This window comes from Rhea americana, unplaced genomic scaffold (assembly GCF_003343005.1).
Source record: "Rhea americana isolate MKP2758 unplaced genomic scaffold, rheAme1 scaffold_21, whole genome shotgun sequence".
Lineage (NCBI taxonomy): Eukaryota > Metazoa > Chordata > Aves > Rheiformes > Rheidae > Rhea > Rhea americana.
In genome coordinates, this window is record NW_028186258.1 from 589,620 (window position 1) to 617,454 (window position 27,835).

The window sequence follows — 27,835 nt, forward strand, 5'->3', positions numbered from 1 at the left end:
ATACACTTGCAACTTATGTTAACAAGAAAAATGAGTACATGTATAAGATTTGCTTTAGAGAGTCCTTAAATAGGAAAAGTTGTGATAGTTCAAACGCTGTGAGAGTGCTTCTTAGTGTAGTATCATGGCAGTTTCCTCCATATATGAATATATTAGAAACACACTTTTCTACCTGTGAGGAACTAACACTGTTCTCTCAGGGCTCATGTTATAGTGGTGTGGTGTCTTTAACGTTGTCCTTCCTTAAACTAGATTGGGCTGATACTGTATATTTTCAGCATATGAGACTCAACCTAGCTCTTCTTTCCTCTTTTTCTCTTCTTGCCGTTGTAAAGTTCATCATTTATTCTTAACTAGGGCCAATCTATTTCTTTGTGGCAAACCTCAATGAATATGTTAATTGAAGGATCCCTCTTTTGATGAAGGACACAAAATTAGTGCATGTATGCCCATTAACCTTTTCTTTTCTAGTATAACAGTATCTTGAATAGTAACATTATTGCCAAAGAGAGAGGTTCATTAAATGCAGCATAACACATAATTATGGAAACATATGTTGAACACAAGTATTGAAAGGGGAGCACTAAAATCATTCATATTCAAACAGCTAGTAAAATCTGTTAGTCTAGGCATAGTCTGTCATGATGACTTTCTTATAACGGAGGAAGTAAGTGTGATTCCAAACTATATTTGTTAGCTATCACAGTGCTGAGCAGCCTGCTAAGTGGATTAAAGAAATGTAGTCTCTACTCTAAGAACAGGGGATTTTTCCAGAGTTACTCTTTCCATATTTGTRTMTCATACTACTAGAGCAGCTTTTCTTCTTCRAAACTTTTTTGCCCTTTTGAGGTACGATTTCAGAGCATGAAGCGTGAGCTGCCTCAGTACCAATTAGGTCATCCTTCTCTGTGGTTGCTGAATAAGCTCTCTGCCACAGCTGCACAAAGCATCCAAGCCAGCATCCCTGACTTTACCTATTGTCTTATGAAGTCACTACCCTTTTATTTGGCTTTGCTGAGTCTTCAGTAAGTTATGTAAAATTCTTGTTTTTGGTGAACTTGAAAGCTGGGCTGGTGGGCTCATTGCTGCTGCTCTCTCAGCTGGTCCTTTCGGCTCGCTTGAGTTGAGTCTCAGTGCTGTTTCTGTTGCATTTTCTTTGAAAGGTAAAGTCAGCATTCATTTATGCAGTTAAAAAGGTTGCACAGATTGGTCTGTGCAACTAAACATCTTTGAATTTCTGTGTTGACTTGTTCCTCACCACTTACCATGGTAACTACTTATAGTTTTTGCTCTGTGTTAATCTTTGAGTTAATCTTTGGCACACCGTCCTTTGTTAATTGTATTATTTTTCAGGATCTTACCCTTTAGCACTATAAAAGGAGAAGGGAGAAAATCCAATGGCTTCAAGAAAATACAGATCCAACCTAGCAGTACCCTGATACGTGATCTCAGCCACGTTATCTTATACTTGGAGTCAAGCATGTTGTTCTTAGGTATCAGGTTTGCTTGAAGATGCTACCTGATGTCTTCTGGTGCCATCAAATTTGTAAAAACAAACAAACAGGAAAAAAGGGAAATGTAAGATTTTCCTGGTAGCCCAGAGTGCTTCAAACGATCTTTTCTTGATGCGTAGGTGTTTGGGTTGGGTACCACTCATGAGTATTAGGACTCAAGTTTAGTGTATATTCTCATTGCACCTGTGTATTGCACCCCTCTATTGAAAATCCTGAACCATAAAGAGGTTTCATTTAACTTTCTAGCACAATTAGATGCTAACATTGAATTCTGGACCACTGAGAAAATGTCATAGATATATCAAAGTGCCTAAAACAGAGCAGAGAGAGAATATCAGCTCCCCTTCTTGCTCTCCTCTATCTTTGCTTTTTTATGTTTTCTCCTATATTGCCAACTTCAAGTCCTGTCTTACCTTTGCCCTGATGCTACTTACAGACCGTCTTCCAAATTCTGGAGTGTGTAGGAATGTATGAAATTCACCTCTTACAAATTAAGCCTCTTTTTCAATATTATCTTATTCATTGACCTGCTCATCTTTCGTGTCAGTGAGAAATCCAGGGCTGCAAGTCTTCGTGTATGTTGGCTGCCATCAGGTTCTTCCACAAAAGTTCTTTCTACCTGACTGGACTGTTTGCTCTTTTTAATACAAATATTATGGGGAATTTTTCAGATCTTTCAAATCAAACCTTATTCTTCATATTCTGATCTCAGTCGTCCCTACTGAGTGTGATAGCTTCTTGTCTTTGGGATAATGACTGGGATATTTTGTCATTATGCAGAAGCACTTTTTGAGGCTTTGCACATATATGATGATCACTAGATCTTTAAGTTAGATTTTTATTTTTTCTTTGTTCCTCCATCTCTGCTTCTTCCTATGATCCCATGACTGTTTTTATTTTATCCTATTAAATTTTGAAACATCTTTTGAATTCTTCTGTTTCCAAAAACACTGGTGAAAACACATCTCCAAATATTATACCTCTTGCAAGTTTCTTATGCCTGTTCAAAACTTCTGTCAGGTTTGAAGGAATCCTGTTTTGCAATGAAATTTTATTTCCTGAGCTTCCTTCTTTGAAAGAGGATTCTTTTTTTCTGTTTTGAAAAACTATTTGTGTTTTCTTCTGCTTTTGTAACTGACTTTGTGTAAAGACCTTTGGCACCTTCTGCAGTCTGGCATCCATCTGTTAGGCTGTTTTGATCCATTAAGTGGCAGTTGTTGGCAAGTGATTGCCAAAGTGTTCAGGAATCCTGTGATAAATTGTCCATATCTCAAAAAGATAAAAAAAATTAAGTAATGCAGCTTGCATTCTGTAATATTTGATATGAAACTCTTGTAAGATACTTTCTAAAGCCTTAAAAATAATATATCATTAAGCACCATTCTTGTGCTTTGCCCTGGATAAGTATAGAAGGAAACACTGCCCCTGTAGTGATGCAGCTCCATCAGATCCTTTCAAAAAATTAAATTTTCTTCTGAAGTTAGCATGATTTKGGCAATTTCAATGTTAGGGGTTTGTTTACTTGCTTAACCTGAGGGGGGAATATGGCATAGATTTGTAGCAAAATCACTGGAAAGGTTTGGACTGGAAAGGTTAGGTAGAACAGGTTATTCTTCAGATAGTCGATACTACATAAAGAAGCTGAAAAAAAATGGATTGCAGATGATTTTAAGTAGTGAAGATTTCACCTGTTCTGCATTGAGGCTGATGAGTCCTTCATGTTGGCCAGCTAAAATACTGCATGTGAAATGGTTTCAGTTTAATTTGTAAGAGCACAGATTTGTGCAGTGCAGTTGGCACCCTTATGAGAAGTTCAAATTAAAAATTTAGAACCAAGTGAATGGTGGCAATTATAAGCTCGCTGTATTATAAACTGGCTGGAAAAGATGTCTGCTGGAGTTCAGCTCAGGAGCGTGCTTTTGAGCAAGCTGGCCTTGCAGCCAAACAGAGTGCTGCTGTTCTGGAAATTGGAAACCTGAATCTCCAGTGCGGCTTGTCTTTCATCTTCCCAAGCACTAAATAATTCTAAATGAAAAAAATAAAAGGAATGACATGGGAATAGCAATATTTGACTCAATTGGGAGATTACGTTAGACTTTCATGGGCATTACTTGTGCTGGCATAGGAACCAATGGCACCTGAAAGACAGAGCACACAAGAAATTATTTTCACTTTAGAGGGGGAAGGATTGAATTGTAAACATATGTCCGTGATGTAAGGAGAAATCCTTGAACCTGTTACTGTCATGCAAGCTGCGGTTGTTTGTAGAGTGTGACTGATGTCCAGTAGCATGTAAAATATCTTGAGCTGAAAGGCCTTGGGGATATCATTAGAAAATGTCAGTGTCCCCCTCAGGATAGCTGGATGCCATGCCAAGTGTCGCAGTGCCTGATCGTAAAGAAACTTCTCCTTGGCATCAAAGGATAGCYGTTGAGAACATATTTTTACAGGGTTAACTTAGCACGCAGCATTGACAGGGAGTGCTTAGTGCGTTAGGTCATTTGTTTGGGTATCTGGTTAGAGGACTGATCTGGTTTGGGGTTTGTTTTTTTTTTTAAGCAAAACATTTTTCAGTATCTCGTAGTCTTCAGGAAGGCTGGGTTTATCAGTTGAAATAACATAGCTCGTCAGCTACAAAGAAGCCTTTCTTTGGCAGTGAAGATACTACCTTAAAAATATCTTTTCGGCATGAGGCAAATTAAAGATTTTTTTTCCCCTGCATGGTTTTGGAGTTGTACTCAGYGCACAGTGTTATTTGATCATGCTTRCTGCAGGCTTCTCAGACATCAAAGCCGAGGCTGACACAGAAGTCATTACMCCAGTGTAATAATGGTTAGATTTATACCTCTTCAACTGGGGATTATGTGATTTATTTTATTTTCTGACTCACTATTTGCCCCCCACAGGGGCTGCCTCCTGTGCCTCGTGTCCATGTTCGACCGAGGGTCCTTCTAGCTGGTTGATAAAAGATGGGGGATCCTCATCTATTGCTGTAATTCAGGCTCTTCCTGGGGAGAGCAGGCTGGGGGAGGATGAGGCAGTGTCTTAACCACCTTCTTAAAAAGGCTAGATAAAGACTTAAAAAGACAACATAATAATTACTGCTTTTAAATTGTTTTGTGTTCTATGGATGCATTGGAGAGTAACATTTCATAGTGGATATTAGTCAGTGCTACATGAATATTCAAACAGGCTCATGTGTCTGGTTTGGAAAAGGGGAGTCATGCAAAAAGGCTTTTTTAAGAGCGGAGCTATGATTTGGAACCAAATACAGACTAGYGTCAAATAAGCTTATCTGTCCTTTACCAAGTTTGGCGTTAGCAAAAGTGRTTTGCCACGTGTTCATGCTCCGCTTCGGAGCATATGCCGAAGTAACAGCAGGCTTCCAGGAGAAGTGCTGGACCTCTTCCCTTTCCACCTTTTAATCTGGTGGTGAAGAGGAAATACAAGGGCGGAGGAGATGGCTGCGTGGTAGCTCTGCAATACAGTGCTTTTGCTTGCTGTACTTGCTTTACATTACTGAGCCCAAATTTGAGGCATAGAGTCCCTCCCCGCCTTCTGGAGAGGTGGCTGAGGGGAAACSTGCGTTTGTGGATTAAGTGTGACAATGTAACAAAAAACAGTACCTTAATCCTGTTTCTCTTTTTCTTCTTCCTTCATCCCATACTTTTCATTCCCTATTATTCATACTTTCTTTTTTCTTTCTTTCTTTTTTTTTTTTTTTTTTTTTTTTTTTTTTTTTTTGCTCATCCATGTCCTTTTATATTTTCATGGGAAACTGTTTTGTGCGCTGTCCGCTCCTGGGCGCCGCACACAGCTCACCCTTTGTTTCTCCAATCAGGATGGCGGCCTAGTGGAAGAGCCCACTACTTCACCATTTTTGCCTTCACCAAGCCTGAAGCTCCCCCTTTCAAACAGTGCACTCCCTAATCAGACCCTGGGCGGGATTGCCTCAGGGCTGGGCATGCAAAACTTGAATTCTTCTAGACAGGTAAGGCTGCTTGGAGAGACTGCAACTTGCCTTTCAGCTCTCGGGGGCTCACGGCCGGCACCAGCCGCTTCCCCCTTTGGAAGCGGTGGCTCCGAGTGCAGATGAGTACGCAATCTTTGTTCACGGGGAAAAAACAGTGGAGAAACGACCTGCTGTGGAAATGTTTCACTTTATAGGATGTAAAACAAGTGCTCAGGTGTAATCGGCCTCCTAATTACATGCATCCATTGAGAAGAGACCGGAGTGTTACGGATTTGTACGACTGAGCTCTGTAGAGCCCGGCCGTGATTGATGTGAGCTTTCTGGTTCGGAGGCACTGCTGCTTGTCACAGAGTTGGTTTCAGTCAGAGGCACTGCTCTGATCCATCTCTCCCGGCTGGCGTGATCGTTCAGCGATGAGATGGCTGAGAAGCGATGGGTYGTCTTGTTCCCATCATAACTGCCAAGGCAGCTTAGAGCTTTGACAGGTGGAAGAAAGAAATTTTGCTTCTAGAACCTCTGGTCACCTAAAACGTTGCGACAGGAGGGATGGTCTGTCCCTGCATTGGAGCGCACTAGAAGGGAATGAAAGGGAAAGGAGATGGAAGGAAAAATTCCTAAATACTAAGAGACAGACTGATTCATAAGCACTAAGAGGTCATATACTCCTATTGATTATGAAAAGGTTAGTTTTGTCATAAAATCAAAGTACCAGCAAAGATAGGAAAAAGCAGCACAGAACTCTATGTATCATTCTGCTGTGGCTTTGATTACCTGCCTTCTTTTTAGGTCAACTTAAATGTTAGTGAAGTTCTTAGAGCCACTTTTCTCAAGGCTATACTTGTCCAACGCTTGCAGCCCATTAAGCATATCTTTGAGAAGCTGAGACAGTGCTAATGTTATGCCCGTTATCAGTGGCTATGTAAAATGACTGTGTACAAGAGTGGCCTAGATAATTCAAYGTCTAGGATGCTGTGAGTTTAATGATTTCATTCTCCTACCCCTTTCCACGCCAGTACAAAGACATTTGGCAAGTGCTTCTCATTGTTTATCTCGTGACTCTCCAGGGTTGTGYGTGCTCACAGTGGAAATCCTCAGCTTCAGCTGCCTTCTGCGCAGACATCCGTACAGAGTTTTGGCAGGTTTGGGATGCTGTGGGTACGCGGTGATATTTGGCGTGCCTGATTCTAAACCTGATAGTCAGTAAAGCTTCCCGCAGAACAGTCTGCATATACTGCTTTGTTTATTCATGCCTGTCAAAGGCGTTGAGGATGAAGACCGCACAGATAAGTAACATCCAGGCTGTATGTTGGATGGTGCATTTATCTGCCAATGTCTGTCTTGTCCCCCTGTAGATACCGAGTGGCAATCTGGGTATGTTTGGCAATAGCGGAGCAGCACAAGCCAGGACCATGCAACAGCCGCAGCAACCGCCAGTGCAACCTCTTAATTCATCCCAGCCTAGTCTTCGTGCTCAAGTGCCTCAGTTTCTATCCCCTCAGGTTGGATGAAACTTCCTTTTTTGTGTTTTCCCCTTTCCTGGAGATTCCCCCATGCATTCTCTTCTTGTCTGTATTCTGTCATGCTCTTTACTCTTCACAACCACTGTTTCYTTGCTGTTTCTGAGCTGATGTATTAGCTCACAAGCATGTTACATGAGTAGGATTTTCTCATACRCTGTCTGTGTATGCAGATCCTCTCCTTTTTTGCAACAAGCAGTATTTTTAGAGAGCTGAGGAGTTTGTTCCCTGCTTTTTTCTGTAGTGAACATTTGGCTATAGTTACTAAGATGTGCATTACAGCTTCTGTTAATTTTTTGATAGTTCATGTACAGACTCTGAGAATAGTAATGTTATTCAGCTGATATCTTGTGACTCTTATTTATGGTTTGCATAGTTGTCAGTGTTAACAGTGAATATACAGTATTTAATACACCTCACTTTTCCAGGTTCAAGCACAGCTTTTGCAGTTTGCAGCAAAAAACATTGGTCTCAACCCTGCACTATTAACCTCGCCAATTAATCCTCAGCATATGACGATGTTGAACCAGCTCTATCAGCTGCAGCTGGTAAGTTAAAAGACGTGGTAARTAAGCTCTAAATCAGAACTGAAGGCATGAAGATAACATAGGAGAGCTGCTAACTAAATTCATAAACGGAAGTGACAGATCTTTAAAACAAGTCAGATGGTGTTTGTATGATAGAGTTTCTTTTTAAAGAAACGAAGTCAAGTTTTTTACCTCAGGCTTTATAAATAGACATTTGTAGAATAATTATCCTTTACAACTAATCAGTGAAATCCAAAAGTCAATTTTAGTCACGCTGGTGTTAGTAAGACAGTATATCCTCAAGCAGCACTAATTTGTGCGTTAAATGCCAACGTATCTAACTGCCTGGCCAACTGTGAAGTTTCTGCGTATCTGGCACAACATAAGAAGAGAGAAATCTTGGCAGCCTTAGTCACCTGAGTTACCTGAAGAACTTCATTCTAGTGCCTTAACAAATAATAAAGCTTGGGATAGATTTCTTGTAATAATGGAATCACAGCATGTGCTAAGAACTACTTGGTTTTGAAATGCTATGTACTTCTGCTAGATTTAAAAGTAAAATAATTGTTAAATGTGTAATCGGGTTTTATGATATTTTTTAATCAAAACTGATACAGCTTGCTAACAATATAAGATTACTGTGGATGACAAACTACCTTAGTTGCTAATGTCACCATGATAGTTGTTGAAGCCTTCTGTTAGTGCTTGTTACCACTATTCTTTTCTGAACTGCTTTCCCAGTTTTGAGGAGAACCAYGTTGGTCTCATACAATGGTGATAATTAGGCAGTACACAGCTACTTGAGAAGTACCAGTGTAGAACTCAATTTTCTTTTTAAATTCAAGTGATCCAGAGARAGAATACCTTGAAAAAAAGACTTTACTGCCCAATTAACCACATTACAATTGTGGAATTTTTCAGGACTAAGGCAACATTTAATGTAAATAAGCTTGTTATTGCTAGTGTATGTTTTAGTTTTGATTTTTGAACTGATTAAATTTAATGTTTTGCCAGAATTCAACATGACCAAAACAAAACAACTTAATACTATAGAAATACAATGAATACTAATAGTTGTAACCTTGTTCTTTGTTTTGCTTCTTATCTTACAAACTATTTGTAAAAAAAGTCCGGTTCCTGTCTTTAATGAGCAGYCAGTCCTGACAAACGTAATCTTCAGTAGTTTCATTTTCCCGTTTGGTTTTATAAAAAAAAAACTCTGGACTTGAATACATTTTATAATACCTTTGTTACAAGATTATTACTTCTGCTTCATTAATAGCTTTCAGAAAACTCCAAGAGCTGGGTCTTTTCTATTTTATGGTTTACAAGAGCAAGTTCAAGCAAGCATGTTAGGCTTGTTGTATATGGTCGGAGCTTTGACCTCTCATTCCCTCTTGTAGGCGTACCAACGTTTACAAATCCAGCAGCAGATGTTACAGGCTCAGCGTAATGTTTCCGGACCCATGAGACAACAGGAGCAGCAAGTAGGTGTAACTGCTAACTCAATTTCCCCGTTAGAGTTTGATTTCAGTAGCAGTAAGAGATTGTAAATGTTGCACCGAAACAACTGAAGTATCCTTAGAAATAATAACATAGTGCATAGTTTGAATAATGAAAAGGAAAGACTATTAGAATAATAACACTTCCACAAAATTCAGTTATTGGAAGAAAGCTGTTCAACTCTCTTAATTTAGTCAATTTTTATTTGTAAAGAGAGATCTGTTGCGTTATTTCAGTGTAGAAAGTGGCACAAGAAGTCTAGTGTCCTTTTGTTCCACTGTACATTTATTCATTCTTTTTCTTTTGTTGCCAGGTTGCACGTACAATCAATAACATGCAGCAGCAGATCCAGCAGCACCAGCGCCAGCTGGCCCAGGCCCTGCTTATGAAGCAGCAGCCTCCCCCTCCACATCTATCTTTGCACCCCTCTGCAGGCAAATCAGCCATGGATAGCTTTTCACCCCATCCCCAGGCTCCCGGCCTACCTGACCTGCAGACCAAAGAGCAACAGTCTTCACCGAACACCTTTGCTCCTTACCCTCTTGGTAAGTGTCCTTCATTAAAGCCATTTGGTATTGAAAAGGCAGAGAGAATGCCTTTCTTTCAGTGTCTAACTACTTTGCTCTACAGTGTAGTAAATTAAGAAATGCAAAAGTTATGTTTGTTAAATAAACGTGACTGGTGAAGAAAAATGAAGTTCATTGGTYGTTGTAGTTTAAAGAGGAGACATGCAGCAGTCTACAGAAATTTAAATAGCTTCAAAGAAATCTTGCATGTCTGCTGTTCCCAGTGCAAGARGTAATAAACTTTTGTTGCTTCAAAGGGGATCTAACTGAAGAGTAAGGACACTTATTTACTCTAACAAAAGAGTACTGGAGTAAATTGCCTGGGAAGGCTCTGAAATCTTCATCACTGGTCATTTGTGGTAGGTTAGGTAGAGATCTGTCAGGTATGRTTTCAAAATAATGGATCCAACTTTAAGAGACGTTGAACAAAAAAAACTTATTTTCTAGTATTGTTTAGTGTATGCCATAGACTTCACTTACGACATAGGGGAATTCATGTAATCTCYTTGTGCCATTGTGTTTGCTCTGTACAATAGAATTGCCAAGCTTTATTTRCCATGTGGCTGTTAAAAAGGTAACTCTAGCTGCTGTGGGTAACTATTACAGCAGGAGTGTCAGAAGGCAAAAGAATTTATGAATTAAGGGCCAAGACTAAGAATTTTTTTATCATATTTCRGCTATCTGTGATCTACTAATGCTCATGATTATGTATCTAAAAGGATTCAGGTTCATATTATGGAAGCCTGTCAAAATTCTTCCCTAAATATCATATATATATTGAATTAAAGTATAGTCTGAGTGATTTTATTCTCTATATTCAAGTATATACTCAAATAGTGTAATATCTCCTCTAATGAATTAATAGCTGATTTGCTATATGACTGATTAGTCAATCACTTTTTTTTTATGTTGCTAGCAAAATAAAATGATCTGCAAGATAAAGATGTGCCAGTAAGACTTGAGGAATACTTTAGTTTAGCAATGAAATGCTGCAAATTCTTCACTAGTTTAAACATTGCATTCCAATGCATTCTTACAGAATGCCTTTTCTGGAACAACTGAAGAGACTGGCGTCATAAAAATACATTTGTATGTGTTCGGTTTTGGATTTTTTTTTCTTTTTAGCAACATCTTAATATTTTCTGAATTCATTGGAGTTGTATTGTAGATTGGTTTTCCCACAGAAGCAAAACATTCTGACAGCAGACTGAAAATGTAAATTACTACACATATATAAAAATATTTGAAACCATTAGCTAGGTTTTTAAGTCAAACTTTCTTTTTTAATCTGCTGGTATATTATTTATGTCTAATGACTTACTTCACCTTAGCTGGACTGAACCCGAACATGAATGTAAATAACATGGACATTACTGGTGGTTTGTCAGTGAAGGACACTTCTCAGTCCCAGTCTCGCCTTCCTCAGTGGACACACCCCAACTCAATGGATAATCTGTCTAGTGCTGCTTCTTCGCTTGACCAGAACTCCAGCAAGCACGGTATGTCACATGTAACCTCTGTGTCCGTTTGGCTTTTTAAGATTTGAATCACATTGGAATTGTAATTTTATTTCTTTTTCTTTTTTCCTTTARGATATAAGTATATATACATTGAGAGGTAGGAGCACAGACTTCATAGTTTTCCAGAAGTGTTGAGCTGTTAATCTTTTTTTTTTCTCTCCTGGCCAGGATGAGCTGCTTTTAAAAAACAAAACAAAACAAAAAAACACCCCCTACACACACATACGCCTTCTTTCCGAAGAGTTTCCTGACATTAGTTTAGAAAAGCTTTAAAAAATGTGCTTTTAAATGCATTTAACACCTTTATCCCTATCAGCATCCAATATCCTGAGTCATTTTTTTCCTAGTTCTTTTAGAACAGGATGCTCCGTGAACTTTACAGTATCCTGTTTTTTTATTATTAGCAGCATGAAGTATTTTACTTAACAACGTTTTCTTCTCCTGCAAATAGTTGTACTACTTATGCCTGACTGCTATTTAATAATTTGTGAGAACATAAGAATGGCCATTCCAAGTCAGCCACCCAGCTAGTAATGAATATCTAAGGAAGGACGAGAGCAGGGCATGCCTACAATGATATTTCTTAGTATGCTGTCTCAGCAAATTCCTGTTTACAGTCATAGTAACAATTTGAATTACTTACTGTCTTTTGGAGAGTGAACTAATCTGAATTTCTTTAGCTAACTTGAAAGCCTAGATTAATGTACCAGTGGTATATTCCACAGTTGTAATTACTAGTAAGGCTGTACAGCTGCTAAGCCTTACGTGCTGGGTTTACGTTTTAATTTTATCTTTTTTAAGCTTTGAAATAAAGAAAAAAACATAATAATAAGTATAGGTTCAGAGAAAATTGAATACTGAAAATCAATCCCACTCCTAAACAAAGATTTTCCATTTCATTCATTTCAGGTGCTATCCCTGGAGGTTTAAGTATTGGTCCTCCGGGAAAGTCCTCCATTGATGACTCTTATGGCCGGTATGATCTGATCCAAAACAGTGAGTCGCCAGCCAGTCCACCTGTAGCTGTTCCACACAGCTGGTCACGTGCCAAAACTGATAGTGATAAAATTTCCAATGGCTCCAGCATAAACTGGCCACCAGGTAACAAAACACAAAGCTTTCATGTTAAACTCACATCCTTAAAAACTATTGCTGATTTTATTTATTGAACCCAATTATCTTTTGACACACAAGAAGAAATTAGAATGAAAAATTATGACCTTATGTACTGTTGATTTTATTATTTTTGCAACAGAATTTCATCCAGGAGTGCCATGGAAAGGACTGCAGAACATTGATCCTGAAAATGACCCTGATGTTACTCCTGGAAGTGTTCCGACTGGGCCCACCATAAACACCACCATACAGGATGTTAATCGCTATCTTCTCAAGAGTGGAGGTAAACACACGTACTGCTTTCACATCTGTTTATTTCTTTTTTCTTCTTTTCAAAGAAATTGACTTCATATATTATGGTTGTAGTATATTTTTGCGTGTAATCCAGATCTGATAATGCTTCTGCTAATGAACATTCACTGAAAATCCAGAAATAGGGGACTAYGAAGGCCCTGCTTTCTCCACAGGAATATGAATATTTTTATATTGGGAAAAGTTGTGAGATTTAATATAAGCTTTCGTGATCACTGGAAGTTCTCCTACCCTGTATAATTCCTGACATTTTGTTTTGCACAAGATTTTGCTCCATATACTGACYAATCTCTTATCCTATATGAAATATTCATCAAGTCATAATTCTTAAATTCCACAGTTGTTGCTGAGGCAGCAAGCTGCTGTCATACGCAATTGTTGCTTCATTAAAAGCTCAAACAGGAAAAGGAATTGGACCTGTGTTAACCCAAAAATCCTCAAAGAAAAGAAAAAGAGAATTAACTTGTAAACTAGTATTTCCCCAAACCATTTCCATTTCTTTTGTCCCGGTAGTCCAGATTTAGTCCAGAATGAAAAGGATATTCTATAAAATGATAAAGCAGCAGGGCAATGCTGCTTGCCAACTAGAYACACTGAGAGTGGATCAAAGGAAGGATGGCTTGATTTAATTGTGGTCAGTATGCCACAAGAAGCAAGTTATCTGAAAAGTCTGCTAGAGCACTGTAGCACGCACAGGARTTTTCTAATCAGGTTGTCAGAAGGACTTGTCAAGATTCAAATTGTGGATTTTGTTATAGTAGTTACATGAGTGATATCAGCACAACTTAAAAATCAGAATTGTCCTTGAAACTGATTTCCAGCTCTGCACTTGTTAACTTGGGGGAAAGTATATGGAATCTGAGGGAAAGGAGGCATGGATTTTCGTTGCCTGAAATAACATTGAGTTGCGTCTCTCACCAGCTTTGAAACTGCCAGAAAGCAGTCTTTATTGCTGAAACATCAAGTGTTTATGTGCAGGGGTAATGATGAATTAACTTGTAATGACCCCAGTGTACTTTAAGGAGCAGGCAACATGAAATGTTTGGAGTAATCTTTGCAGTGCTAAATAGAAAAGTACAAAAATATAATTCAGCCAAAGTTGAGATCAGATGCATCCAAGAAATGTTCCCTTTAAGCCAAAAACATAGTATTGCAGAGCTGCACCTGTATGTTAGATGACAACTACTGCAGGTCTTATTTCTTTGTAGAAGGAAAATGCACATTAGCTCTATTGGTATGTAATCTATCCATGGAGAGAAGAAATAATTAAATTCCCTRCAGAATGTCAGTATAGATGACCTTTGCAGTAGTAGAGGCCTCCAAAAGACAAAACCCTGTGATAAACAGTGGTTTTGGGGGTCTGTAATATGCTACCTTTCCTCATCAGCTTTTTTTTTAATCTTTTTAATGTAAATAATATAATTTTAATTAAAGTATCATTGCTGAATCAGTTTCTTGATGCATGTATAGTCTAGGTATTTGCTTTGCATAAAATCCTCTGCGTTCTTGCAAGCGCTCCTTCATATGAGATGGGGGCTTTCATGGCACGCTGCTGGGGAGAGACCATCTTCGAACACTGCACATGCTGCAGTGCAAAAATTGTATTAATGGAGCTCAAATCCACCCACAGGGCTAGGCAGCAGTTTATGCTGTCCTTGCACTGTACACTTATAAATACACAAAACCTAAGCTTGCRTTTGGGTTTGGTTTGCCCTGATGGCTGACAAAGCTTTACAGGATCATCTGCTATGAGCTAAAAGTCTTAGTCAAATGAAATCAGAATCCTTTTCAGCACTCTGAGCATATGATCCTCTGAATCTGGTACAATTCTCTTACCCCCAGGCTTCCAGAGAAGTATCTGCACAGGGAATAGATTATGGCCAGAGAAGGCCTTGATACTTAGTTATTTTGCTTGAGACTGATGTTTTKGTGTGTCCTGTGGGGCCCAGTAAGTCTGGATAAGGTAAAGTTTGGCTGATTTCTGTTGCAGCTGAACATTTAGCCCACTTTGTTTGTTGAGCTCTCAGGGATGAGACTGTCCTATTAAGTCCTGCCTTCTACCTCAGTACATCACTCTATGTCTTTTTTCCAAAGAACCTGTCTATTTTTATTAGTTGATTAAAGATGTTTCGGTATCACTATATGTCTAAGCATGTCAGTAATGAGAAGTCACCTGAGATACACACTTAATTTTTGTTGGTGGCTAGAGAGAATACTTCCAGCTCTTCTGATCTTTATAACAAAGATATTTTATTTTATGTTCAGTTTCTTTCATTTGCTGCCAGTAAGGAAATTGTATGTATGCTTAGATAGATCCTCAGATTGTAAACGATTTACCAAGATGGTTTCAGGCTATTTCCTTTAATGTTACTAGTTTGGGAAAAGATTGCTAAAATATATCCTTGCTTTATCATAAGTCTGCAAAAAAATAAAGATCTTTGTGGGCATTAGAATGTAGAAGTGTTTACCTCCAGTAATTTAGGACAAGTCACCCGTGGTAAGAGGTTAGTTTATCATATACATATATGCTCATCTGCAGTTACCATTGCTCAAGTCAGCTGGTAAAACATCTTTGTAAATAATGYCTGTTCCTTGAGACTAAACAGTTTAATTCTGATATTTTAGTCATGCATATTGAAAGAAATTCAGGATTTGTCTTCTGCACAGGCACTAATACGTTTGCCACTGTGGCAGCTTTCTTTTCTTTTCCACTAAAGACTTCTGCTTCACTTTATCATGCTTTCTATAACATTTCATTCCTAGACTTCAGAGACCAGGCTGGTTAAGGAAAATAACTTGCGTGGTTTGTATTTGCACATAATAGATTTGCTTATGTCACACCAAACATCATTATGCCCATCTTTCTTAGTTGCTTCTTTGCTGGTTCTGCAGGGTCATCCCCAACATCATCTCAGAATGCCACGCTGCCTTCATCGAGTGCCTGGCCGCTTAGTGCCTCCGGCTACAGTAGCTCTTTCAGCAGCATTGCATCCGCACCTAGCATTGCAGGTACGAAAAATGGCCTTTCTACTTTCCATTTCTCTGCATTCTGAGAAAAGGCCCTAGAAAGCGCTCCTTTCCAGTTACTACGTTGGTGCTGCTATAGGCACAAGTTTTTTTTTTTTTTTTTTTTTTTTAAGTCCTGTGATCGGTAGGCAGCTCATCAGTGGTGAGCATTGTATGGTATGCTTGGAATTGTGCTAAGGAAAAATGTGTTTATTCCACGTGGTGCCACATGCTGTCACTGTGGGTTGGCATGTAGATCTCTTAACGACCGTTTCCAATGCARCTTTGAGGGGATGTGTTCTGTTCTGTAGGACCTCGGCAGTAACACTRTTATTAGACCCTTCCAGTAAGAGCTGATCTGAAATCATTGTTATTAAATTCACTTTTAAAAGCAAACCATCTTTGACTTGGGAAAAAGTTCAGTAGTACCTCAAGGAGGTACTCTGTGGAGGATGTATGYTTGCTTGCTTTTTTGTTTTAGAAGGCTTCCTAAAGAACGGGTTTRTTTTGTTGGTGTGTCTTCTTAGTTAAGTAGATTAAACACATGTTTAAATGTCTTTAAATAGTCAATCCAAAGCCTCGTGCATTCTTATACGCCTGAGCTTGCAGATGGTCTAGATAATGTGACTTGTCGCAGTCTTTTTAGTGAGCTGTTAATTCTGAAGCTTCTCTCTGTAAGTCACAAAAACTTTGGTTGCTAACTGGCTACCTGAATACCTAATTTGTCCCATTATAAAATTGTGCAGAGGCTGTTGTATGGATTGTATTATCATTTTTGTATTTAATCAAAGAAAACCTTCCACTTTGAATAGATGAAGCTGCAACCTTCAGGTTGAACTGCAGAATGCACCTCATTCTCTCAGAAAACAAAAAGCTTTTGTTTGAAATGTTTTACTCCAGTGAAAGCAAAGAAAATGAAAGCGGTGGCTTGCTTTTCTTCTAACTGCTRTGCATTTCTGCTTTATTTGCTATTATTTTTTGCACTCTCATCTAATCTTTGTGTTAACCCCATGAGAAGTAGTGGCATAGCAACATTTAATCTATGGTAATGTGCACATATCATGCATTGAATTGCAAGCTGAGCTGCTCTATGAGTTGTAAAAATTAGGCTTCCTCCTTCCCTTGCCTTCCATTTTTTCTCCTGTTAATACCTCAGTCATCACTGTTAAATGCTTTTTGCTGCTACAGTCTGCAGAAAGACAGAGGACTGGTTACCCTCTCTCTCAAATTATTATAATTCAATATAAAATCATTGAGTTTAGATTATATAAATAGATAAGCAGATGCAATTTTTGAGTTTGTACATGTATAACTGAGGCCATGATTTGGATTGGTAAATCAGGCTCTAGGGCTGCTAACAAAAACTCTTTGGCTAACTTACAAAGCAGTTAATTGAAGCTTACTCTGCCGATTCAGATCTGATTTTAAAAAATTTCACAAGTCAGTTTTGCATCTTGAGCTTGGGCGGACCAAGTCCTTCCTGCAGCCGACAGAAAAGCATTGAGCCAGCATAAACACAGCAGCAGAATATCTGCTGTCCCTTCCGGCCGCACGTGTGATGCTGCTGTAGTGACAGTGGGAATGTGCTATGACAAGGCAACTGGACTCTCCGAACATGTGTTGTTACAAGGAAGAAAGGCAGGGATGTGCAAGTCCAAAGGTGAAGTATTTCAAAGGATTTTGTTTCAGGATCTAGATATTGACTCAATTTTATGCGYGGCTCCGGATGCTGAATTGTACTTTTTATTCTCATGTTTGTCTCATGTTGTTTTATAAAGCTCTGATTTGACAGGAAGAGTAGTAAAAGGATTAAAATACTGATTGGAGAAATTACAAACTGAGCAGTAAAACTTCACAAAGGTTGGCAGATTGGGATGTGATCTACTCTTCTGAAGATTTCAGTTTTACAGAGAAAACTTGAAAAAAGTGTATCTGTCACTTTCAATATTCAGAAATATTTTGTTAYATACAGAATTTTAATATTGTATCAGAAGAGCAGTCACATGTGCTGGTTTCTTTATATTAGGTAAAATAAGTTGTATACAAGAAGTGATTAAATTCTATTCAACCTGTGAGAGAGAGAATTTTGAAGTTTCATTTTAATTTTGATGAAATTAGAGTTCAAATACTTAAGTCTCTCCTCAGATCTTTTTTCTGGTATCCAGTCTTTTATGAGAAAGAGAAATAGTAGGAGGTAGAAAAGGGCAACTGTATAATAAATGGAGCAGGTATTATTAGATTGCTTAAATACTAAATTATTTGAAAATGTAAATACTAATATAAGTTCAATGTGAATAGGATAAGCATCACTGATCCGCTGCAGAGTGCTATTCCATTTCTCTCCTACAAAGATGGAGAAACATTTGATGCTGAAGCTTGAAGATTACCCATTCCATTCAGTTTAACTCTTGTTGCTAATTAACAATACACACTTCTTTTTTTTCTGTTGCAGGTAAATTGTCAGACATCAAGTCGACGTGGTCCTCTGGCCCAATCTCCCACACACAAGCCTCCTTATCCCATGAACTATGGAAGGTACCCAGAAACACTACTGCTCCGACAAGACCTCCTCCAGGCTTAACAAACACCAAGCCATCGTCTACTTGGGGTGCCAGTCCACTGGGTTGGACCAGCTCTTACTCCTCCGGTACTTGTGACTTCTGTATTTTTTGCGAATGCCATGCCTTCATTTTGTAGTTCACTTCTATTCTTTGTGTTACAGTGGGGAGGYGCCCCATAGTTTTGTATTAGGCTGCAAGTACTTGAAGTTCAATACAAGCAGAGTGTATCTGTTTCCAGGATGGAGCGTGCATTTGTTTATTTTACCTAGGATARGTTGTAAACGAAAGTGTCTTCAGTCAGGTGATTGTATTAGTAATTTTACCAATGAATTACCAAATAACTTCACTCCAGCTAGGATTTTTTTTTCCATTTTCTGAATTTTAAAAAATTTCTTTTGGATACGTTTTGTGTCTGCTTTTCCTCATCAAAGCCCCACCTGGTGGGCAGACAGTGCTGGTGCCAGGATTCTCTCTGGAGCCCAAGTGTGGTCACCCACCTGACTAAAGAAGTACTGCGGTTTTTCAAAGGCCGCTAATAAATGTCAAGCCTGTTCAGTTTCTGGTTGTAAAACCCCAGGCTGAAGTAGGAAAAGCAGGTTTCACCGCTTGTATCCTAGTGTCTTTAATCAGAACATTGTCAGTGCAGAAATAACTATTTTGAAAATGTCATACACAGTAATGTATCGTTGGCAGGACAGCAGAGTGCTGCAGTGCTGTAAAAAATCTTTAATAACAAGCGGCAATCTGAGCTTAGGCATCTGAATAGCTTTTAAAATGTTTCTTCTTGTTTAATTCTACTGTAACCTGACATAGCTGCATCCACCGTTTTCTAATAGCTGTTATGGGAATGTGAAAAATGCCACAGATCTTTTAAGTGTAGCAGAAGTAGCTTTTTATTCCTCAACCTTTCATTCCAGAGAAGACAGTAAATGAAGGTGTGGGCAAACTGTTGTTAAATTTGTTTTCAGTAGCAATTGCTCTTGCTAAAATGTGGCAATTCCAGGTACGTTTCCTTGTTGCAAAGTGCTTTCCATACTCATGGTAAAATGTTTTGTTTGCAATTCTGTAGGTTCTGCATGGAGTACTGACAGCTCAGGAAGAACAAGCAGCTGGCTGGTTCTTCGAAACCTCACACCCCAGGTAAGCACAGTTACACTTAGCTWGTTATGAAAAGAAACCTGTCATATTTAAGAAATGGCAAGAGGAATGCTTATCAATACTTGTCAATCTTGGTCATTTAGTTTGTTCGAAAGGAAAACRCATTATTCTGCATTTGTTTTGGATGTCTGCTACAGGGAATCTGTAAAGCTTTTACAGAATGAATGAAATACGAAGTTTATGAGTACGTAATTAGTCATTCATTGTACAGTATATGTGTGTGTAAGTTTGGAAGTGAATGATATCTTAAGGCAGATTCAGGGATTTAAATCTGCATTTCCTGTGGGTTTTTTATTTTTCTCTTTAAGTCTGTCAAAGCCTCTAGTCCTCCCCATGGTGAGGAACATAAGCCCAAAAGCATTGAATGTAAACATCTAAAATGATTTAGAAAAAAAATAAGTTCTATTTATGAACAATTTGTTTCTCCTTTGACTTATCTGTAGACTTTTAATGATAAATATAATTAATATCACCTAAACTGGGAAAATTTGTGCACTGGACTATAGAGGAATCTTGAAAAGACAGGATGTCTCACCTCTGTGAGGACAGTGATCAGTCTGTAACTAAAATGATCTTGTAGAAAGATATTTTTTCTCTTTTTTTTTGTGTACTACTTTTAGAGTTGTTCGGTTAGCAAGTATGGCAAGTAAAATCACAAAAATGCAAATAACCATTTTTCCTCCCTCTCTTACCAGATCGATGGTTCCACACTGCGGACACTGTGTTTGCAACATGGCCCTCTAATAACATTCCACCTGAACCTGACACAAGGGAACGCTGTGGTCCGATACAGTTCCAAGGAAGAGGCAGCCAAGGCCCAGAAATCTCTGCATATGTACGTTTCTGCCCTGTCTTTCCTTTGTTACGAGGCCAGTTTTATCTCAGAACCTGTTTTCTTAAGGATTTGTTTGCTGGGATTCACAGCTGATCCCTAGGTAGTTCAATCTGAATTTTGAAATTACCTGATGTGAGAGGTGCACAGAGGAATAAAGTAATGGCAAGCTGAATATATGTACACTACCGAGTGAGAGGTCATTACAATAATAGGTATTCACCATTAATACTGTGCTCGGTAAGGGTCTGTCACCTCTAAGACTTCTGCAGCAAGGATCTTCAGTTCTTTAGCAATCTAGACATTCCAAGCCAGCAAAATAGGGAAATTTAACTTAATTTTATATGAAAAGGAATAGCACAATTGGTAATTACAGAGCCAGWGCCCCTTCAAACATCATTGGTGCTTGCTTATAAACAAGGTTTTATTCCAACAAAAATGTAGTTGTTAGTATTTATGTTCTGAGTTTCATGCCATGCAGTGGTGAGACTGAACTAGAAAATCTGGTGGATAGTCCTAGGTGGCTTTATCTTCCTTCCCCCTCTAGGTTGCAAAATTAAGAGTAGAAGAAAAGCCTGGAACGATACTGCACCCATTCCATAGTCATGTAGGTGCTCTTGTGATACAAACGCAGAGAAATTAATTTTAAATATACTATTAGAGAAAAGTGAAGTTTCAAGAAATAAAAAAGTGAAAAAACATTCAACTTTGCAGGATGAGTGGTGAGTTGCATTGAAGCATGAGTCAGTTTTCAGAGAACAGCTGTTAGAAAGATCAGCCAGTTGGTTTTGAGTGTACCTTCAAATAAAAATGAGAATAAAGATTACAAAAGAGCAAGAAAAYGCAGAGAAGAGTAATATAACTGTATCTTGAAAAGTTAAACATTCTTTGTGATGGGATAAGAAAAAAAGCTTATTCTTCTGGCTTGTTGGTTTTAACACACGCAGCAAATGCTTGAATCACTTGCAGGATTTAAATACTAAAATATATTCAGGGAGGGCAGGTTAAGRTGAAGAGAAGAGCCGAGGCTCGTTTTGGAACGGAAGTGCCACAAATTGGTCGGCACTCGTTACCGATAACGACGGTCCTCTTGCAGCTCTGCGCCCGGAGAGCCTCCCGCGGAYGGGTGCGGTTAGCAGACAGCTCAGAGAGCTGCGGGTGTTGCCGGAAGCGACGGCGCCCGCTCAAATTTTTTTGTTTTCCCACCCCGCTAGGTGCGTCCTGGGAAACACTACCATCCTGGCCGAGTTCGCCGGCGAAGAGGAGGTGAACCGCTTCCTGGCGCAAGGGCAGCCGCTGCCGCCCACCTCGAGCTGGCAGTCGGGCGGYGGCGGCCAGGGGCGCCTGGGCTCCGGCGGCGGCGGCGGCGGCGGCCACGGGCTGGTGCGGGGCGACGGCGGCGGCGGTCACTGGCCGGCGCCCTGCCTGGGCGGCAAGGGCAGCAGCGACCTGCTGTGGGGCGGCGTGCCCCAGTACTCCAGCAGCCTCTGGGGCCCCCCCAGCGCCGACGACGGCCGCGTCATCGGGAGCCCCACGCCGCTGAACACGCTGCTCCCCGGGGACCTGCTCAGCGGCGAGTCCATCTAGGAGAGGAGACGCCACGCCACGGCAGATACAATCATCAGCACTAAAGGAGAAAACAAAACAGAGCAACAACAACAAAAATAAATAAAAAAAAATTAAAAAAATCGGAACCCTTTCCAGTCCCGGGCTTGGCGAAGAATCCAGCTTTAACAGATCGGACTGGCAGCCCTTTTTTTCGTACCTCTGTCCAATATCGAAGATGAGACTGCAGAAGCCCTTGTGAACTGTTAAGGCAACAGTATGGGCAACTTTTGGTCAGTGTCCCGTGCTAATGACAGGTTTTAATTTTTTTTTTTCATGGCTTTTTTTTTTTTGGTTTTGTTTTGTTTCACATTGTCTTTTTATGTTCGTACGGTGATATTTTACAAACCAAGTATAAAAGCTGCTTAGAATAGGTCTATCATGAAGGGCACTTTTGAGAAGTTGGGCTGGAAAGGGTTATCTTGTCGACGCGGGATGGGGAGGGAAGGGGGGAGAGAAAAAGCCTATTTAAAAATGAGCCTGTGATTATTATGCACATTACCAGGGGCGGACCCAGTAATCAGAGAGGGTGAAGTGTGATATTTAGCGCTGGTACAGCAGAGGAAGGAATCCGAATGGTAACTATTGACTGTACAGGTTGAACAGGGGGGAGGGAAAGGGGGGTCAGGGTATCTATCTCTGTGTCCACTACTCCCATGGATCTGCCTATGCACATTACCCTTGTTTCATTACTTTTTTTTCCATGCCATTTTTTTAATCCCAAAAATCTAAAAAGTTAAAAAAAAAAACAAAAAAAAAAACAAAAAAAAAACATATCAAACATGCAAATACTTGAATCCAGCAGGCCAATAACAAAATGTGAACACTTTCTAAGTCTAATTATTACACTTCCAGGTTGGCATCAGTACACAAAAAACAGGCTCTAAGATTTTTTTTTTTTTCAATTCAGACTATATGTTTTGTTGGGACAGACGTGTGTATGTGCGTGTGCTTGTGTGGGCGTTTGTACGTGTGTGTGCGCGCACCCATGCGTGATTCAACTAAAAGTGTGAATTTTTTCCTTTTATTCAGTATATGCTTTTTATTTGCTCATTGGTCAAATGTTTAATTGTTATTAGCTTCTAACTTTGCACTGAGTGTCCGCAGCCCTTCTTGTAGCTAATCCTGTAATGTTAAAAAGAAAAAAAGGAAAAAAAAAAAAGAAAAAAAAAGAAACAAACTGATAGAAGGGGCCGGCGACAATTCACGTGTAAATGTTTACTCAAGGACTCTTATCGCATTTTAAAAATTACAGTGTGTATCTCTGGAGAATAATATGTATATCTACCTTTAGCGGCTTTTTATTGTGGACTAATGCAAGAAAATTATTACCGGAGTATTGCACCGTTTTTTCCATTCGGAATATAAAGTTTAAAAAAAAAAGATACTCTTGTTGAACTGTGGCCATAGATAAATGTAAAGAGTGGATAGTTCCCTTGCAAGCAGGAACAGAAACAAGCACTTGGACATAGGTTTTGACTGCTTTTGGAGGAGCCAGGAGTTTTGGCTCCCACCTGTTTACAGACCTTTTTTTCTCCTTCAAACTTTAAAATAAAAAAAAAGGAATTAAAAAAGAAAAAAAAAGACAAAAAAAAAAAAAGACTTCCATCGTAAAGAAAACTATTTTCAGAATGAAGATATGCTACTTCAGAGCTCTGGGATTGAACAGTGTTGTTGTATTATTCTTTTCTTTGGCCATTGCTGTGTACTATTTTTGTTGTTGTTTTCCTCCTCTTCGTCAAAGTGGCGAAAACTTTGTGATCACTATCTTGCACATGGTGGAAGATGTCTCAGGAAAGCCGGGTTTCCCGAGGAGCAACTCCACACCATTTCATGTATTTTTAAAACCCAACTCCTAGCACTGAAGATATTATTAAAAAAACAAAATAAAATAAAAAAAGACAGTAAGAAAGAAGAAAATACCTAATCTAATGTGTAGCAGTTACATATTTACCAAATAATGGACTCAAAAGAAATAGATGTTTGAAGAGTGCTTTATATATTAAAAAATTGCTTTATGTTTAAAAAAAAAAAGATCAATGTTTTGATTGTTTTGAAAGGAAGAAAGACAATGGAATAACATACACTTCAAGTATGTTTTAAAAAATTATATGAACATTGTGCTCCCTGCCTGCTTGGATCAGGAAACTTGTGCATTACATTTTTTTTTTTTTTGGAAAATTAGCTTTTTAATGGTTTTATCAGATTTAAAGGGTCCTGCAAGATTGCAAATTAACAAAAGCTGGTTTTATAGAGGATCATGAACTATGCACAAACTGGGTTCAAGACTTGTTTTCTTTTTCTCAAGTTTTAGTAGTGTATTTAGCTGAATAACCTTTCCTCAGAGTAATTGCATCTCATTGCCATTACACGCCTCCTACATATATATTTTATATATATATATACACACACACACTCTTATATAAAATATGTATGTGTGTATGTGCGTGTTTACATACAGTTTTCCATGCTGAAGTTTAGCATTGAGTTGTAGAAAAACTCCTGATATATTAAAATTGGAGGTGAAAGTTGAAATTTCTGTTTAAGGGTTTACGGGGGGTTGGGTTTGGGGCTTTTTTTTTTTTTTTTTTTGGATTAAACATGTCTGTAACTCTGAGATTTAAAAAAAATGTGGCTTTTAATGTTATTTCTCCTCATAGAATGTGATTGTTAAAAGAACATGCACCGAAAGTTGCTTTCAAGAGTACGAAGATTCTTTGAAACTTAATAAATTGCAGTTTTTTCTTGGCTGTTCAAATAATGTGTATTTTTCTTTTCTACAGGGAATACTAAAAATTTTTGTTAAATCTGATGAGATATGTCACGGAGAAAGTTTAACTCTTGTAATATTAATACGAGTTTAGTGTACAGCCAGGCAAATCCCTGCTGTAAGTGTAGCCGCGCACTTCGAATATGTGCTTGGTGTTGCTGCCTCCTCGTAAGCTTGTACCGTTAATGCTTTGTGTATCACGCCCAACAGCACGATGCATAAAAAGCAGTAATCATTTCTTTTTTGTTGGTGTTGGAACGATGTTTTCCTCATTTATTCGTGTCTTTCTCTAACGATATAGCAGACGAATTGTTAACGCTTCGAATATTGAGAGCCCGGAGGCTGAAGGTGGTGGGTCAGTCTGCCACTCGGTCACCTTGTGTCCCCTCTCGTTTTCTGGACCTAGATGTCTCTGGATCTAAACTGCCATACCAGTTAGACCAAATTTTTGTGAAGTGGGCAAATAGCCCCTAAATAGGGTAGAAACACAAAAATACTCAGATGTTTGGCCTTTCAGGTTTTGAAGTTGAGGGAAATGCTTACAACTAGCCTTAGGCGCAGGGCTGAGGCACAGCGAGTCGTGGAGGGACCCAAGCTTGCACCATCTTGTCTAAAGATGAACTTGGTCGTCTTCCTCTCACCTCCATGAAACCAGTTCTGTATCTCTTACTGGCATTATGGCGATGTCTACTAGAAGCGTGCGATTTGTACCTGCTCTGATCCCAGGTTTTTTGATGATTAACAGTTTGTACAGTGTAACTCGTTCCACCTCGTTTGAGAAGGAAAAAAACCTCCCATCAAGACCTGGATTAATAAGGAAGTGGTTTGCAGCAGTGGCCGCTCTCCTAGCAGCGTGGCTTCAGCCCGGCTCTCCGGCACTGGCCCGTCCTTTCCGTCACYGGGATCAGTGCCTTATTAAACTCTGATAAGACCAATCCTTAGGAGGGGGGAAGAAATGAACTGCAGAGTTTGTGGTTTGCCAGTGTATATGATACAGTTGCAAGTAAATCTAGATTTTGGGGTAACATCTATAGCTAAAATGTCCAATCAGAAGCCCAGTCTGTTGATTTGACAACCCCCTCAAAATTACCAAGCTGAACGGTATTAAAACAGTTGTGTGTGTGGTTTTTTGGTTCTTCTGTTTTGTTTTGTTTWACTGTGAACTGCTTCTCTTTCCTTCCCTGTACCTCTTTTTATTTTCCTCTTTCATTTGTTTGTATTGAAATTCTTGCAAGAGAGATTGCCTTCTTTTTTTCTTTTCCTTCTTGGGGTTTGCTTTGGCTCATCATCTGTTTGAACAGGGAAGCCGTTCGGCTTCAGCGTCCTTGGGTTGTTGGTTTTTTAACTAGGTGTCCAAGTCCTTTGCAGAGTTTCAGCCAACGAGAGCTTTTGTCTTCCATGAGGTTGGCAGAGGTGGCAGATGCACTCTCAAAATTTAGCATCCCCTCTCTRCCCTGGTGAATTAAAGAAATAACAGCTTTGGGGCAAAACTGATCTTCAAGTGTTTGCATTGATTTTATTTTCCATGTCATATTCTTTTCTGCTTTAACTMTAGCAAGCATTTCTTAAATTGTAAAGATAGCTCCTAATGATAAGGATTATCCTTCTATCTAAAGAATCTTTACAAGGAAACTTTTTTTTTTTTTTGAGAACAATTTGTGGGGTTTTTATGTATATTGCATTTACTGTACCTTCCATAGCACTTTCACTGCATGGCTCTCCTGTCTTYTAGGCCAGGAGAAGTTCTCTTTCCTAAGCGGTGTGAAGCTGTCAAACTCCTCCTTAGTTACTTGTCTAGTTTGTGGGTGGCACTGGCAGAGCAGATGATTGTTTCTGCTCCAAAAATATATTACTGTTCTTGATAATTCAATATATGATTGTGTATGTGAAGGAGCATTTTAATTAAACAAAAATTGTATATGGATATCTGTATATGTTAAGAATTATTGGAGTTGGACGAGTCTGGAAATTGAATTGGAAACGTCACAGTTTGGGTTATGGGCAGCTGTATCGTGGTGTGGCAGATCGAGCGAGCCGCGGCGACCCGTCGGGACCGTCCCGTGACCCTGTGTACGAACCACCGCTCCGCGTCCCATCAGCGTCGGTGCCGGCCGCGCGGCGAGGCCTGCGCGGCCGCGGCCGGGGAAGGGGAGCTCTGGAAAGCGGGAGCATGGCGAGCGAACGGACTCCGCGCGCCGACCGCACGGCCGCCGGCGGCCGCAGCGCAGGGCGACCTTCGCTCCCGYGGGTCCCTCCAGCTGTTTTCACCCCCCAGCTCCTGGTGTCGCWTCAGGGGCAGCAACATGCCCGCGAGATGGCCGCGTCCCCCCGCCCCACTCTGGGCGTCTCTTCCAGGAGCGCTCCGGGGACTCGGGAGCTTTCCCGAGGGAGCACAGCCAGCCAAACCTCCCCCCCCAACCCCCCGGCTGTAGCGGGGCCATGTGTCCTCCTCGGTGGATGGGCCCGGTGTCCTCCTCAGTGGATGTGCCTGGTGTCCTCCTTGACAGATGCGCCCACTGTCCTCAGCGGATGCACCCAGTGCCCTCCTCGGTGGATGCGCCCAGTGTCCTTCTCAGCAGATGCACCCGGTGTCCTTCTTGGCAGATGGGCCCAGTGTCCCCCTCAGCAGATGGGCCCGGTGTCCCCCTTGGCAGATGGGCCTGGTGTCTTCCCCGGCAGATGGGCCCAGTGTCCTCCTCGGCGGATGCACCTGGTGTCCTCTTCAGCGGATGCGCCTGGTGTCTTCCTCGACGGATGCGCCCAGTGTCCTCCTCAGCAGATGCGCCCAGTGTCCTCCTTGGCGGATGGACCTGGTGTCCTCCTCAGCAGATGGGCCTGGTGTCCTCCTCTGCAGATGCAACCGGTGTCCTCCTCGGCGGATGCGCCCATTTCCTCCGGTTGACTGCGAGTGGCCAGACTGCAGCTTGAGTGGCCCGGCCAGCCCGTGCCCGGGCCGTACAGTTGACCCATCAAACGTAACGCGCTCTCCTAGCGTTGTCCTCGCTCGGGTGAGAGGGTTTCCTCAGCCCCCGATACAACGCTTGGTCCTACCTGTGCCCCGGTGTTTGTTTTTTACTGTCCGATGCTTTGGAAACAAGTTGCCTGTACATTTTCTCTGATGAAAACGTGGTGCCAGCGCAGTTGTGATTTCAGGGTTATTAAAATGTTACAATAAAACACAGTAAACTGCAAGGTTGCTTTGCTTTCRATGACTGGTATTGGTAGTAGAGGTGGCTTGCCTTGAGACGTGGGGCCGCTGGCTGATGGGAAACCTTTTCTCCCTGCCACCATCCTGCCTGCTGGTGCCTGTAAMCTTTAGATGCGATCCTCAATTACAATTAAATATAAATTAAAT

At 40.2% G+C, this 27,835-nt stretch overlaps 1 protein-coding gene across 7 annotated transcripts in view; it reads left to right on the forward strand.

Annotated features, from left to right (window-relative positions):
- TNRC6C (trinucleotide repeat containing adaptor 6C) overlaps positions 1–26,393 on the forward strand; it is a 110,234-nt gene extending 83,841 nt beyond the window's left edge. For 3 of the 7 annotated variants that reach the window (XM_085304420.1, XM_085304421.1, XM_085304426.1), the window contains 13 exons: positions 5,332–5,505; positions 6,840–6,986; positions 7,433–7,552; positions 8,935–9,018; positions 9,348–9,579; positions 10,932–11,099; positions 12,030–12,221; positions 12,376–12,519; positions 15,441–15,557; positions 18,007–18,201; positions 19,185–19,255; positions 19,969–20,108; positions 21,320–26,393. In XM_085304420.1, coding sequence (XP_085160546.1) covers positions 5,332–5,505; positions 6,840–6,986; positions 7,433–7,552; positions 8,935–9,018; positions 9,348–9,579; positions 10,932–11,099; positions 12,030–12,221; positions 12,376–12,519; positions 15,441–15,557; positions 18,007–18,201; positions 19,185–19,255; positions 19,969–20,108; positions 21,320–21,692 — 2,157 coding nt within the window. In that variant the 3' untranslated portion in view covers positions 21,693–26,393. The remainder of the gene's footprint in view (positions 1–5,331; positions 5,506–6,839; positions 6,987–7,432; positions 7,553–8,934; positions 9,019–9,347; positions 9,580–10,931; positions 11,100–12,029; positions 12,222–12,375; positions 12,520–15,440; positions 15,558–18,006; positions 18,202–19,184; positions 19,256–19,968; positions 20,109–21,319) is intronic. The other 4 variants (XM_085304422.1, XM_085304423.1, XM_085304424.1 and 1 more) reach the window with 4 other exon arrangements.
- Positions 26,394–27,835: the final 1,442 nt, after the last annotated feature.